The 16,172-nt window shown below is 39.1% G+C and overlaps 2 protein-coding genes across 3 annotated transcripts; both read left to right on the top strand.

Annotated features, from left to right (window-relative positions):
- The first annotated feature begins 1,348 nt into the window (after positions 1–1,348).
- On the top strand, positions 1,349–2,752 carry LOC148160385 (protein jagunal homolog 1-A-like). The gene is made up of 2 exons (XM_088003872.1): positions 1,349–1,764; positions 1,869–2,752. Exons 1-2 carry the CDS (start codon positions 1,676–1,678, stop codon positions 2,329–2,331), a joined length of 552 nt encoding a protein of 183 aa, XP_087859998.1. The 5' UTR covers positions 1,349–1,675; the 3' UTR covers positions 2,332–2,752.
- Positions 2,753–3,544: 792 nt separating this feature from the next.
- LOC148160384 (protein TFG-like) lies at positions 3,545–12,438 on the top strand. 2 transcript variants are annotated; one of them, XM_088010188.1, is made up of 6 exons: positions 3,545–3,706; positions 6,596–6,806; positions 6,913–6,996; positions 8,327–8,473; positions 8,936–9,103; positions 9,220–12,438. In XM_088010188.1, exons 2-6 carry the CDS (start codon positions 6,623–6,625, stop codon positions 9,402–9,404), a joined length of 768 nt encoding a protein of 255 aa, XP_087866314.1. In that variant the 5' UTR covers positions 3,545–3,706; positions 6,596–6,622; the 3' UTR covers positions 9,405–12,438. The 2 variants fall into 2 exon arrangements, with proteins under 2 accessions (XP_087866314.1, XP_087866312.1); XM_088010186.1 differs by having other exon boundaries at positions 6,592–6,806.
- Positions 12,439–16,172: the final 3,734 nt, after the last annotated feature.

The raw sequence follows: 16,172 nt of genomic DNA, 5'->3' as shown, positions 1-16,172 counted from the left end.
TACTGTACAACGCAGTCAACCATCGAGCTTGTCCAGAGGTAAGTAAACACTCAGCGGCATAATGAATCATAACTTGATTTGATATTTAAGCATCGTTGAGGACAATTTTGACATTAACTCGAAACCAGTCCGGTATTTAATACGCACCTGCTCAAATTAAGCAAATACAGGAAATAGTCGGGCTCAGCAGCTAACGCGCTCCCTGCTTTCCGCCATCGTCGTTATTCTCGGTCAAGTTTTCGGCTTGTATCTAAACAACTGTTTACACCGTTGTATAAATGCAGCAGAGTATTTACACTTAGTAACCCTTTTCTCATTTTGTCATGATGCAAAAACCTCAGCGGATTTTATTGGAATGTTATAAACCAGCAAAAAGTTTTTTACATCACTGCAGCTCGGAAATAAAATTGCTTTCATTTTTGTGAACGTTTGGCATCCATCCATCCATCCATCCATCCATCCATCCATCCATCCATCCATCCATCCATCCATCCATCCATCCATCCATTTTCTTTACACCCTTTTCCCTAGTGGGGTCGGGAGGGGTGCTGGTGCCTATCTCCAGCTAACGTTCCGGGCGAGAGGCGGGGTTCACCCTGGACAGGTCGCCAGTATGTCGCAGGGCAACACAGTGACAGACAGGACAAACAACCATGCACACACACACCTAGGGGCAATTTGGAGAGCCCAATTAACCTGACAGTCATGTTTTTGGACTGTGGGAGGAAACCAGAGTACCCGGAGAGAACCCACGCATACACAGGCAGAACATGCAAACTCCATGCAGAAAGAAAAGACTGGGGCCGGGAATCAGACCGGGAACTTTCTTGTTGCAAGGCAACAGCTCTACCAACTGCTCCACTGTGCAGCCCAGTTTGGCATTCATTGGTATTCATTTCCCTTTACTAAATAATATTTAGTTACTAAACGTAAATTCACTGAGGTCTTGAGAAGGTAGCGCCTCGACTTGACGTCGGCAGGTTATTTAATATTCTATTATAATCTTAATCTAAATACAGCTGTTCTGCGACGGCCTCTGGCTTGTTTTCATTCACGAACACACATCAATAGATTATTGAAAGGTTCAGGTTTAAAAATATATATGTATATGTATATATCCTAACCTTCGAAGATCTTGCAGAGCTCTGATCAATCAATCAATCATCCAGATTCAAGAAGAATCTGCTTGGATCTAAACTGGATTAAAACTTAAACAGAACTTTAAGCTCAACATGAAAGTCACTACATTTGGAGAAAATCTAACACACTCTGAACACACCATTCTCAATATTATGTGATGATGACAGCATTGGCAGCATCATGCTGTGGGAGAGAAGCTATAGTCAGAGTTTGTGGCCCAATGCAAACAGTGACATATAGGACCTTCCTAGAAGAAAACCTGTAAAGGTTTGCCTTTAAGCAGGTCAACAAATGTTGTATATACTGTATTTTTTTTTTTTTACTTCCACTTTACAATTATACAACAATGCTTTTGTAAGGCACTGCACAACACACTGACTTTTTAAAAAATCTAACACCTAAAGTTATTATTATTGTAGGAGGTAATTATCTGGGTTTGACCTTTTTATATTTTCTATCTAAACAATAAATAGAAATATTTGCAGCTTATTTTGTGTAAAGTTGTGTATTTTGTGTGGAACAGGATTGCCTGAACATGACATCCCGTGTTGGCCCCAGAACAGCCAGTACAAATGGAACTGACTTCAAACCCAGAGAAAAGGTGGCCCCACGTTACCAGATGAGGCAAGTTACAAAAAATACAGTTCCTATTGATAATATTTACCTTTTTTTTTTTTTTTTTTTAAATATCCAAACATCAATCTGAATGTTGACTTTCTATATTGCAGCGCTTCCCTGAAGTCAGAGGTGCGGAAGCTGAACTGGGTCCACCTTCTGATCTGGTTGCTAGTGGCTGCGCAAGTGATTGTGAGCCACTTTGACCTGGTGTCACACGACACAGTGTCCGTACCGTACCAGTGGGAGTACCCCTACCTGCTCAGCCTCATCCCCCTGCTCTGCAGCAGCCTGTCACTCCCAAACAATAACATCAGCTACCTGGTTATATCCATGATCAGTGCAGGGCTTTTCTCTGTGGCGCCTCTCATTTATGGTGGCATGGAGATGTTTCCCGTAGCTCAGCAGCTCTATCGCCACGGAAAAGCGTACCGCTTCATCTTTGGCTTCTCTGCTGTGACTGTTATGTACCTCATCATGGTGGTTGCTGTTCAAGTGCATGCGTGGCAGATATACTACATGAAGAAACTTTTAGATTCATGGTTTGATGCCACTCAGGAAAAGAAGAAGAAATGAATGCATGAAAAAAGGATTGCTTCTGGAAAATGTATGTTTATGTTGCAAGTTTCATTCAGTTGCATTTATTTGGTCAGACAAAAATCCCACAGCATAGATCCTAGAACAGTAATAAGCAGCAGGTTAGCTTGCATCTTGTATTTGCAGTAACCAATGCAATCTTTGCACCTTCTTCAATAATAAGCAGGCTTCTGTTTTTCTCTACACAGAACTCAGGTTACAGTGATTTCATTTTGCTCATGCTTACACAACAACAAACACACAAATTGTGTCAGTGTGTACATTTAGCTTCTAAACTCCCAGTGTTTGTTCATATTAGGTGATTTATTTTGGTCTCATTCGATTATGTTATGTAAATTATGATTATATCTCTATTTTTAGTGAGAAAAAAAACATTAAAGAAGAAATAAAACCATCACAACCTCTGTCTGCTTGGTCATTCTAAGCACCGTAATGACGCTACTTCATTTTGACTTGTAGAAACAAAAAATATGTATTGTATGTTTTCTTGATTACATTTAGTTTGTCTCCAAAACTATGGTATTAAAACTAAACAAAATAAATGTAGCACAGTGCATCAATATAGTACAGTTGGCTTAACTTAAAATACAAAATATGCTTGCTATAAATAAAAAGCATCTAAATCTGTTAAGGTGAGAATATTTTGTCACCTTAAGCTTGCGTGATCGGTGTCTACTGCATCGGCTGAGCTCACAATTCATTTGAAATCCAACTCAAAGGACTTGCAAACTAGCAGTGCGATGTGTGTTTATCACAAAATTTTGTTCAACTGTGTTACAAGCTTTTGACAAATTCTGAAATCAACAATAATTCTGTCATTTACAGAAACAGCACCAGTTAATATGCTGTGTTTTATACATTTTTATAGATGCTTGAAAAATGTTACATTTTGTCCCGGGAGTACTTTAGTTGGTCGCAGGCTTTTTACTTACTTAAATATCCTGTTTAAATATGGGCTTGTAGATATTAACATCGGTGGGTCCATCTCTTTTAAACAGGACGGAATCCCAAACAGTGATATTCTAATTATTGTTTATCAGTAAATACGAATATCAGTTTTAGATACCTCTTTGTGCAGTGCAATGGGTTGGGTTTCAAGCTATTCAAGATATTGACTATAGAAGAAATTTAATCCTGTTCATCTATTCAATTTAGAGGGGAGTAGTCCTAACACACTTTGTTCCAGACGCTCTGCGGCTGCGCGGAGAGAATGCCACGTACTGGTTGACGTTGACAGACTGGATGACACTTCCTGATGCTGGTTCCTGGACTTAGCTAGGCCAGCTAACAAACTAGAACTTCACGGTTCGGGGAAACCTGTGAACACACAGCGTGGTGAAGTCGTCTGATTCAGGTAAAATACCTCATTGGTTTGGATGTTTAGCTGTAATCACTCAGTAGATTCTATGTCATCACTGTCTGTTAGCTGCTACTACTTAGCGGTATCCGGCTAATGTTTCGTTTGCTAACTATATAGCTAACGGTGCGTTGGTTCACCCAGAGACTGATTCAGCAGAATTTCAGTTTTCAGTTTCCCATACATGCTATTATTTATAATCCAACAGTGTATTGCCTCAATACGCTGTTGGATTATAAAGTAAACTTTTATCTAGCTGTATGTGCTTGTTAATTGTAGAAACACGTCTAAGTCGATTCTTACTGACCTTTGGTGTAACCTGAAATTGAACTAAATCGTTTATTACATTTGCATACTGTTGTACATATATTTTCTAAAGTGATTGTTTATTATGTTCGGCTTGTGTAGCCCATGTATCTAGTACTGAAAAGGCCTGGATTGTCAAACTTAACCAGTCACACTGCGTTGTTGTTAATGTGATAAACAAAGTTGGGCGGCTCTTTTTTTGCGGCCGCTAAACGCAAAGTTGGCATGCATCATTATTGTATTCATTAAATTCCAGAGATTTTTGCTCCATGAAATCGCAGAGTTTCTCGGTGTCGCCATTTGATCTGCTTGTGTGCTAAAGGTTAGCAACAACACAATCCTTAGCATCTAGCCAATTACTCATCTGGCCAGGACTGCCAAAGCAGTAGGATTTCTGCAAATAAATCCACAGCGGGGCTTTGTTTGGCATAAACCTCTCAGATACTGAATCTATGGGAAGATAATAACTGACATGTTAGATCGCGGCTGATGTTAACTGGGGATGGGCAAAAGATTGACTTAATCACAGTATTTTGTAGTATTTAATGTGTCAGAAGTCACACTGAAGAATGTTTGATAAATCCTTCTCTCTTTTTTTATTTAAATAACATTTGCATACAGAGTTTTGAGGCTGGATGAAGCCATACAAATATAAATGCTGCTCTGAAAATGCAACCTAAACCTTATCACAAAAGGTTACTTCGCTACAACAGTAACACTAATCGATGATTCACTATTCATAAATGATACTTTCACTTTTTGGGTGATGTTTGCAAACATCATCAGTTGTAGTTTATCATTACCTCTCTTTAATCCCCCCCCCTCCCACAGTGTTAATAATGATCGTACCCCATCTGTAATGTTAATGTGGAAAAATAAGATGAGTTTTGCTTTTGTTTTGCTTTTCTGCCTTGTCAAATAAATTGTGTATGTTACCAGCTTGTTTTCCCCCAAAAATCTGATTATAATTAAAATTGATTTGAGCTCATTACTGACAAAAAAAATGTAGCTGTTTTTTCCACTCTTTTGTTTTGAGTCTACTCTTGAGATAAATTTTTTTCTGTTGAAATCTAAACCTAAGTTATTTCTTTAATATACATACAGGTAATCAAAATCTAATCATATAAAACACAACCAGGAATGGAGAGGCTGTTAATTAAATAAACTAAAATCTGGTGAAGAAGGAATGGGAATGTAGAGAGGTTTAGATAAAACATAAAAGAAATCCTGATGATTGCAGTAAATTGTCGTGGTTAATGTTAAATTAAGGTGAAAGACTATTCTTATCAAGAAGACTGAGCGTTCTGGTCAAAGTCAACATGAAGGCTGTCTTTGCCACTTCACAGGCTGACGTTTGACCCTTAGACTCTTCTGTTCATTGAATCTCTGATGTTATTATTTTGGTAGACTTTTCAGATAATCAGAGCCCACCTGGAACTCCTCAAAGTAAAATATAATCAGCTTAAGATGGCTTAATAAAGAACTGTTAAATACATCGTTTTTGCTGTAACATATTTTAGTCCTACACGCTTATCACTGCAGCCACCCACCTGACCTGATCTGCTGACATACTTTTGAGGAATTCCTGCTTGATTTTGTTGGGCTCATGACTGGCACCTCACAGATTTTTGTAAAATTGCCTCGCAGAGAGAAAGTGATGTTCATCAACTGGGACGGTCGCCAGGGTAGAGCCTGACAGCTCGTGTTTTTTCCATTTTTTTTTTTTTTTTTTTTTTCCAGGCATATGATCAGCTCAATTCAGAAGGGATAATTTTTGCAAAATGTCACAGTCAATTTAAAATATTTGCCAATAGTGATATTGTGAAGCAGTGTAGTTGGGGCTTTACATAAGATGACATACTTCACTGGGACTCTACTTTTGCTACCAGTTGATGCACAGAGGCATATTTTCTGTGTCACTGTGTAGTGGCAGAATAAACAGCAAGTCTATTCATGCTCATGACCTAAACATAATGACCCATTTACAACACACACACACCCACTGTCTTACCCGGTTTTTTGTTTTGAGTTGTCTAATAATTGTGTTCACTAGCCTCAGTGCTAACATTTAGCTTTATATTGTACAAATCTAGAACTCAACCCAGAACAACTGGAACCAACATTCAGTTTCATCAGAAGAAGAATCAAGAAAAACCCCTACTAGTTTATAAATTAATTAGTTTATAAATTACAATAGTAGTTTATAAATTACAAACTACTTATTCTTATGAAACATGGGGAACCAATATGTAGCTTCATACTTTTATCTGTTTGTCTTTCATTTGGTTTTGTTTTGTTTGTATTTCCTTCTAATTCATGTAAATAACTTTGAACTGCCTTGTTGCTGAAAATGTGCTACATAAATAAAGCTACCTTGCTTTACCTCAGTGGTTTAATATATAGTAAGTGTCAATCTTAACATAGAAATTGATTTAAAAAAAAGTTAACACATTTACATAAGACCGTTTTTAGAATTCTTATTTCAGGTGTTTTTAAAAGTTTGAACTTGAATTGTGAGCTGTAAAATAAGGGGAGATGAAGTGTTTTTGAACGTGCCCCTCTTGTTCCTCGGTAAGGCAGTGGGAGCAGCAGAGATCAGACGACACCATGAACGGCCAGCTGGACCTGAGCGGCAAGCTGATCATCAAAGCCCAGCTGGGTGACGACATTCGACGCATCCCTATCCACAATGAAGACATCACATACGACGAGCTGGTGCTGATGATGCAGCGCGTCTTCAGAGGCAAGCTGCAGAGTAACGATGAAGTTACCATTAAATACAAAGATGAAGGTGAGTCTTCCCCTCTTCTGAACCGAATGCAAGGCGCGTCTACCTCTGTTGCATCGTATAACTTCAGCACGTTTTTTTTTTTTCCTTTTGTCTTTTCTGTTTCCAGATGATGACCTCATCACCATTTTTGACAGCTCTGACCTCTCCTTTGCAATCCAGTGCAGTAGAATACTCAAATTGACATTATTTGGTAAGCTGTTTCTTTTTTTTCTCTCTCACATTTTTACAAAAAGATAACAAATTTTCTTTCTTTACGCTGTTCCGCCAGCCAGTCACTGGAGAGCAGTGGAGCTTTTGTTTTCTCCATGCTCTGCTCTGTGACTCGGTGTCTGTGGAATTTCACTGTGTCTCCTAGCATTGGATGAGCAAACAAATAACGACAAGTGATGGTCAGATTTATCACAAAACCCAGTCGTGGCAGTTAGACCGGGTTATAAAGCCTAATTTAAATTGCGTACTAGCCCTGTTCACTTTAGCCGTAGCTCTTGGAAGTGTTTCTATTTCGCCCTGTCATGTCGGTCAAGGCTTCTAACTGTCAGTAGTTTTTAGTAATTGTAAGTTTCTTTTTTGAAAAGTGTTCGATTTCTATATAAAGTCCTTGAAGGTGCTCGATATTCCACCTGCACAGCTTGATGAGAAAAGACTCTTTACAGGTGATTATTTATAAGCATAATGTGAGCAGGAGGTTCATTTACCTTAACACTTTTTGTTCAATATAATATTTATTATACCTAATAGCTTAATGATCTGTGTAATTGAGATAAAGGAGATCTTATATTTCATATGTTAAAATGATTGAAATTGGAGGATGTTTTTTTCTTTACATTAGTGTTTTGTTCTCAGACCTGTCAGATGGACAGGGTGTGTGAGAGAGCTTACAAAACATAAACTGTTACATTTTAGTTTGTCCCTGCTTTGTACAACACCATCACAAGACATTATTTATAAATCATATCATGTAATCGTGTATTAAAAATGTCGTCTTTAGTTCATTTGTATTGCTTTTAACTCCAAAGTGTGGTGCTGTAAAACTTTTCAAACTTTTTGGAAAGTGCTTGAATTTTGCTGTGGGAAAAGCGTACGAACCACGCGTTAGTGCAACAACTGGAAGATGTTTTTCTTCTTTGAAACGAGGGCGAATCGGTACAAGCCCGAGCTTTGGATCAGATGCTATGACCTCATCTGGAGATTACTGCCTTGAACTTGTGCCAAGTTTGGAAGGCGTAGATCATGCCTGTGATCTCAGAACGGCCAACATCTTGAACCGGGGCGTTGCGCCCTGAGCCGTTTCCACAAACACCGGGAAGCCGATACGAGGAACCGACATGGAAAAAGAAATGTCTACTCCTATTTATTCTTTCCTAATTTTCTCTGTCGATTCAGAGTGGGGAGACGAGGGTTGAAGATAGTTGTTGTGAAAAGAAACATTGGGTTAGGTGCAGGATTCTGCACATAATCCTGCCAGTTTATGACTGATTCTTTCATCATTTTTTTAATGTTGTAATTGTTTTTATTTGCAGTGAATGGTCAGCCGCGGCCTTTGGAATCCAGTCAAGTGAAGTACCTGCGCAGGGAGCTGATTGAGCTCAGGAATAAAGTCAACAACCTCCTTGACAGCCTGGAGCCGCCCTCAGAGCCTGGAATGACTTCCACGGCGCCTGAAAACGGTGAGCAGCAACTCGCCTTAACTTGATGCGCCTTCAACTAACACAAGAGAAACTTCTATCTTTGTTTCTCCCTTCCTGTTAGGACTTCCCAGAATAGTTCGGAGGAACTCCCCAAAAGTAGCAGATCGTTATATTTCATAAGGAGAACTGAAGGAAATGTGTCTTAGACTCTGACACCAGACTGAGGCAGTTTATTCAAGTCTCTATTAAAACACACATTTGATTGTTTTAGCAGGATATTTGCGAGCAGCAGCTCTCTGAACGTCTTATGCACAATTCATTTCGACCGAAGCCGTGTAAGAGCAGAAATGGGTTCTTACCACATCAGAGCAGTGAGCAAATATTTTGTGCGAGTCTATTCTCTGACTATTTTTGTAATTCTCTCTTGACGCTTCTAAATGCCGTCTGTTACTTGCATTTAAGGACTTAAAAATGTTCCGTCTTAAATTTGTTTTCTTCTAGAATCGTTGGATGGGCGTGAAGGCAAAGTACTGACGGCAGACTCGACAGTGAAACAGGCTCCTCCGGTCAGCGCAGCCAGCATGTCGGCCTTTGACCCTTTGAAAAACCAGGACGAGGTCAACAAGAATGTCATTTCTGCTTTTGGCCTGAGCGAGGACCAGGCCCCAGGTACGGCACACCACACTGCCCAACTGGGACGTCTTCCCCTGGAAAGCGTTCAGTTTTGTCTCTAACGTGCTTCTCTCTTTTTAAAAAAAAAAAAAAAAAAAAAAAAAAAAATGCAGTTGCTCCCCCTGCTGCTGCAACAGAGGATCGCTCAGGGACCCCTGACAGCATTGCTTCCTCCTCTTCTGCAGCGCCTCAGCCAGGAGTGCCCCCTCAGCCACAGTCTCCTTATGTTGGCGTACAACAGGGACCCCCCGCTGGAGTTGATGGTAAGAAACTGACCCACAAAGATCCCCTGGATTAATAGAAGGGAAAAAAGACATACTTCATGAGGATGGTAAGACACATCCCGATAGAGAAAGAAGAGCGATGCTTTGTTTTACAGCTGCGACGGTGCATTATTTCAAAGTTAGCAGCAACTTAGCCTTACAAACACTACCTTCAGGTTGTGTAGCTTGAGAAATCTTTTTTTTGTAGTCCTAATGGGAATTTTTGCTAGCGTTTGTAGAAGCTACTCTAGAGCAGTGTTTCTCAAACTTTTCAGGCTGAGGATCACTTAACCCATTAAACAAACTCTCCAAGGCCACCTAACTTAAAAGTGCCCCTGCAATAACGCAACATGTAAATGTATCATCTAAATATATCCAGCCTGAAATGACAGTATTAGTCTCTTAACTAATGAGAAGTGGTGCTGTTTTAGACATGTGAAAAGCATAAGCATGTCGAGTTATTTACAAATTCCAATTCACTACAAGTGTTGTGTGCATTAACATCATTTTAGGGCTATTTGTAATTTAGAAGCACAATAAAAGAAAAAAATAGATTTGAGTTGCTTTGGCAGAAACAAAAATGCTCTTCTGCACCAAAAATTATTCACCCATTTCTATGAGCTGTTTTTATCTATTGTAATTATTCACTGATAAATCATTTCTAAATTAAATAAAAATTACAGCAGCTGGTTTTAGGCCACTTACTCATTATTGTTTTTAACCACAAGCCTTTGACAAGCTAACTGTACATATCACACTGTGAGCTGAGCTGCATATAAATGGTTGTTTAGATGCAGTACCTTACGAACCACTAGGGGGCGCCTGTTGACCACCAGTGGTCTGGTGACCACAGTTTGAGAGAGATTGCACCAGAGCTAAAAACTAGAAACCAAATGCTTGGTTAATGTGATGCAATTAAAATTGCTGGGGAATATAGGATTTTGTTGGATGAGTGTTTATAGTCTGTTGATAAATTTTTATGGGTGTAGGTATATTTGCTTTTAGCTGCAGAAACAGATTGTCTCTGATCAATAATAGTTTAGATTTGGGAAACTGAATGAACCTCATCAGGGAAAAAGTAACTGAAATTTATAGCAAATTTAAGGTGCGCTATATTCATTCTGGTTCACATCGACATGCTTTTGTTTCTCCCTTACTCACAACTTCGTACTTCCTAGACTTGTTTTCTTTTTCTTTGGAACTCACATTTATGATGTCATGAGTGTTTTTGAATGAAAAATCACCACTGCAATCCTGAACAAAATAAAAACAAAAGTATCCAAGGAGGTTATCTCACTAATCAGAGGTCTTGCCATTACTCTTCTCAGTGTGTAACCTGAGACTCCTACATGTTTGGCCCAAGCCAAAAGCCTGATTCAGATAGGCTCATGAGGGATTGTACATCTTTGCTAGAGAAAAAAACAAAACAAAAAACAAAGTTAGTTTTTAACTTTGTGTGCGGTTCTGCTGAAGTGTTACTCTATTCACATTTATTTCAATCATCTCTGCGGTCCATATTTTGCTAACTTTAAGTAATAAAACAGGAATAGTCTTTATTACTTTCAATTATGTGACTAGAAGCAGCCAAACGTTGTGGGAATATCAATCAAATGATGTTTTGTTTTTACATCTGCTCTCTTCAAAGCCATTTTTAGGGATTTCAGCTTTAATCGTTAGAAAGTCTTCAGGTGTTTATGTTCTAAGATGCACATTGCGACAAATCATAAGGTGCAGGTTTTGTTCACCGAGTTTGAAAGAAGCAGACTGGCTGCAGCTGCTGCTTTATGTGGTCAGTGTTCTCTTGGTATGGGTGGCACAGGTCTTATTTATTAGAAATCTGTGGAGCAATACAAACTATTTGTGACCAAGAAGCTCTCTCTTATTTTTATAGGCAAGTAAACAAGATGGAGAAAGTTATGTAAAGTTTGTTTTGGTTACACGTTTCCAAGCGGTTGGAAGTGATGCTACAAAGGCAGTATGGTGCCATCGCCGGACTACACCTTTAAAACCACAACTTTTAAAAAAAAAAGTGGAACTCTTTCCCTTTTTTTCAGCACAGCTTATTTAAAATTCTATATATTTCAACATTTCTGTAAATTATGGAATTACTTAGCTGTGGGGGGAAAAAAACTGAAAATAACGTCAATGCTGTTGTATGGATCGCTGTTCTCCGAACGCGACGGCCCTGTCGGCGTCGGTAGATGTAATTTGTGACGACGTCCCATTCTGCGTGCCACAGACAAAAAAGTAGGGTAAAATTAAAGGTCCTGGTGATTTAAGTACTGCATTTTCCCCTATAAGTCAGTACAGAACCATTGTTTTCCTATGATTCATTGGCAGATGTGATTTTTTTTTTCTTATTACTTTTATAAATACATCTCTTATGTCCAATATGGTACCAAGTATTTTGTCTTCATATCTGTCCCATGGTTTTATTCTCCTCACTTCCAAGGCTGCAGATGGTTGGCACACAGAGACCATAAACCCGCCCCTGTACAGACTGCTCTTTTACATTGTGGTTTCTTCACTCTTCACCCTCTTACTACTTTCTGTGGTTGCAGTCTGACAGCCTTGAGGCAAATCAGACCAGCCAGTCTGCGCACAATATTTTATATAGTAAAATATGAGAGTTTGAATGCCAACAGAGCACTTGTGTTAGCCAGAAGTCATCTTTTAATGGAGCCTTAGACTGCTTGTTAACTTAAGAATGCTGCTAAAACAATTTGTGAACAAATGGTAAAAAATTTGCCGTTTTTTATTTTTTTTCTGACTCTCATTGAACTGTGGTAATAATTTCAATCTGTACAACCACCCCCACTTCCTCCCAAAAGTAAAAGAACTAGACATGTATTGATCAAATCTACAGTTGTCTTATTTGTGTAAAATACTCGTTGCAAAACAGGATTTTGTTTTGATGACTCCCATAGTATCAGTTTTAACGAGTTCCTGTGATTAAAGAGAAAATGTTAAGTTTCGGTGAAATCAACATTCAGATCTGCCCATCAATTTTACATAACAGTGCTCATAATGGACAACAGATGATGGCAACACAAGGAAAAAAAGAAACAATTTCACACACATGGCTCCTCTTACAGTAAAGACCACTGTGTGGATGTTCATGTGGCGACAGGATCCGTTCAGCCAAGTATTTCGTTGAGGTGTTTCTAATGCAGAGCATTGTGAGAAGTTATAAGTGAAGACTTGGCTTAAATGACATGCATGAAAAAACACTGGACCTATTGAATTATGGATCATCTTTAACATGTTAGAGATGCATCAACAAGAAAAATCTGTTGCTTTTAATTGAGCACTGTTTTTGTCCAGTAATTGGCCAATCAGAAACTAAATATCCACTCAGTGAATGCACCGTACTTACTTGGTCTTATTGGAAGTTATTGTGGAGGGTACGCTGATAAATAATTGCCTATTTTACTAGTTGAAACACCATATTTGTCTTAATATGCATTATTACAGTGGCAACCGTCTTGGCGCCACCGCAGAACCTAACTTCCGTATTTTCGCTCTTTTTTGTGTACAGCCAATCAGTGCCAAGGAAAAGGAATGGCGCTCCAGGATTGGTTCCTTTGCACAGCCAGTAGCGAGTCAAGTTCTTCCCAAGCTGCATTTTTTTTCCAAATACTTTCGATATGATTTATGAAACAATCCACAAATAACCAAATTTATCGCAAACGGATAAAGTGTTTTGTGTGTGTGGAGTAACGACCCACACACACAAAACAAATCCACAAATAGGCAGGATCGTGACAGACAGGCTCAGTTTTTATAGTTGAGATTTTTTCTCTGAATTTCTTTGCCAGCTTTTATTTCTGAATGGATTTTATTGGACAAAGATGAATAATTTGTGATGCTTCTGTGGTGTCAGTTGTTAAATAGTTTTTGCAGTACAAGAGTAAATGAGCTATGCTATTATTGTTTTTGATGGATTTTATTGGGGTTTACTTATGCGTCATGACCAAGAGGAGCGTACTGCGTAGCTCTGTAATTTTGGGCAGGTTTTGAAGCTATCAACATTTGATTGTAGAAAATATATTTTACTCACAGAACCTAAAGAGGAATGGAGTAAAATCTGAATCTCCTTTTCTGCTCTATTGGTAAGAAACGAGCCATAAAATCTCCGATCAGCGTCTAGCTTTTTTTTTTTTTTTTCCAACCGGTGCTGTGCTCTCTAGCTGCTTGTGCCGTCACCATACTCGTATACAGGTCCTGGTCATAAAATTAGAATATTGTGATAAAGTTCATTATTTTCCATAATGTCATGATAAAAATTAAATTGTCATATATTTTAGATTCATTGCACACCAACTGAAATATTTCAGGTCTTTTATTGTTTTAATTTTGATGATTTTGGCAAACAGCTCATGAAAACCCAAAATCCCTGTCTCAAAAAATTAGAATATTATGAAAAGGTTCTCTGAACGAGCAATAAAAATAATCATCTGAATCAACAAAGTAACTCTAAACACCTGAAAAAGATTCCTGAGGCCTTTAAAAACTCCCAGCCTGGTTCATTACTCAAAACCGCAATCATGGGTCAGACTGCTGACCTGACTGCTGTCCAGAAGGCCATCACTGACATCCTCAAGCAAGAGGGTGAGAAACGGAAAGAAATTTCTGAACGAATCGGCTGTTTGCAGAGTGTTATATCAAGGCACCTCAGTGGGAAGTCAGTAGGAAGGAAAAAGTGTGGCAGAAAACGCTACACAACGAGAAGAGGTGACCGGACCCTGAGGAAGATTGTGGAGAAGGGCCGATTCCAGACCAAATTAAATTTTCATCTCCATAAAACTTTTCAGCAGATGGAAGCATGAAGTGCTCCAAAATCTTCTGATAGCTGCTGCATTGATCCTGCCCTTGATAAAACCCAGTGGACCAACACCAGCAGCTGACATGGCTCCCAGACCATCACTGACTGTGGGTACTTGACACTGGACTTCTGGCATTTTGGCATTTCCTTCTCCCCAGTCTTCCTCCAGAGTCTGGCACTTTGATTTCCGAATGACATGCAAAGTTTGCTTTCATCCGAAAAAAGTACTTTGGACCACTGAACAACAGTGTTCCAAAGTGCTGCTTCTCTGTAGCCCAGGTCAGGCGCTTCTGCCGCTGTTTCTGGTTCAAAAGTGGCTTGACCTTTGACCTGGGGAATGCGGCACCTGTAGCCCATTTCCTGCACACGCCTGTGCACAGTGGCTCTGGATGTTTCTACTCCAGACTCAGTCCACTGCTTCCCCCAAGGTCTGGAATCGGCCCTTCTCCACAATCTTCCTCAGGGTCCGGTCACCTCTTCTCGTTGTGCAGCGTTTTCTGCCACACTTTTTCCTTCCTACTGACTTCCCACTGAGGGGCCTTGATATAACACTCTGCAAACAGCCGATTCGTTCAGAAATTTCTTTCTGTTTCTCACCCTCTTGCTTGAGGATGTCAGTGATGGCCTTCTGGACAGCAGTCAGGTCAGCAGTCTGACCCATGATTGCGGTTTTGAGTAACGAACCAGGCTGGGAGTTTTTAAAGGCCTCAGGAATCTTTTTCAGGTGTTTAGAGTTACTTTGTTGATTCAGATGATTATTTTTATTGCTCGTTCAGAGAACCTTTTCATAATATTCTAATTTTTTGAGACAGGGATTTTGGGTTTTCATGAGCTGTTTGCCAAAATCATCAAAATTAAAACAATAAAAGACCTGAAATATTTCAGTTGGTGTGCAATGAATCTAAAATATATGACAATTTAATTTTTATCATGACATTATGGAAAATAATGAACTTTATCACAATATTCTAATTTTATGACCAGCACCTGTATATATATATATATTCCCCTCTCACCCTCCGTGGGTGGTCTCTCTTTCATCCTCTGAGCTCGGGTCCTCTACCAGAGGCCTGGGAGCTTGAGGGTTCTCCAGTATCTTGGCTGTGCCTAGAACTACACATTTCTGGACTGAGATGTCTGATGTTGTTCCTGGGATCTGTTTGAGCCACTGCTCCAGTTTGGGGGTGACTCCCCCGAGGGCCCCGATGACCACAGGCACCACTGTGGTCTTCACCTTCCAGGCCTTCTCCAGTTCCTCTCTGAGGCCCTGGTATTTCTCCAGTTTAGAAAAAAAAAAAAAAAAAAAAAAAAAATATATATATATATATATAAACCCAAAAAGCTGGAATAACTGTTCACTTCTTATTATGTGAAATTCACATTTTGGACATTTGTATAATTTTTCTTACAGCCAAAGTGTTTAGAAAGAACACCAAGTTTTTTTCTTTCTTTCTTTTTTTTTTTTTATTAAGTTAATTTTTTTAGTGTCTGGAAAATTAACCATTTCAAAACCCTCCCAAATGTTGAGTCACAATCAACAGGCACAGCGCTGTTACCTAGCAACCCTAGCCAGGTCCAGCCTGTCACTTAGCAACTCAAGCAGAACTCCAAGCACATCTTGTCACCTGATCTTATCACTGTATGAGTTGTACAATGGCTGCTGGAAAAGACAAGTGTTTTGTTGTTGACTTGCCATCCAGAAACCTCTTCCTTTTTGGTTGTGCAGGAGGCTCCACTTCTGCTTTTCAATAGCTATGCATCTGTTTGTGAGTGTAAGTGTTGAGTTGGGGCCAGCAGCAGCTTATTTGGACTTAAAGTGACAACAGCTCTAAAACGGCTCGTTCAGGAAGGAGCTCAAAACAGGCAGAAGTGACCAGACTAATATCTCATCACCTAAAAATGAATTTGTGCAAAAAAAAAAAAAAAAAAAAAATAAATATATATATATATGTATATATATATATATATATATATATAT

Source organism: Poecilia mexicana, unplaced genomic scaffold (genome assembly GCF_051168715.1).
Source record: "Poecilia mexicana isolate PSO_F unplaced genomic scaffold, ASM5116871v1 scaffold_2, whole genome shotgun sequence".
NCBI classification, from domain to species: domain Eukaryota; kingdom Metazoa; phylum Chordata; class Actinopteri; order Cyprinodontiformes; family Poeciliidae; genus Poecilia; species Poecilia mexicana.
This window is presented reverse-complemented; position numbering and strand designations above follow the sequence as displayed.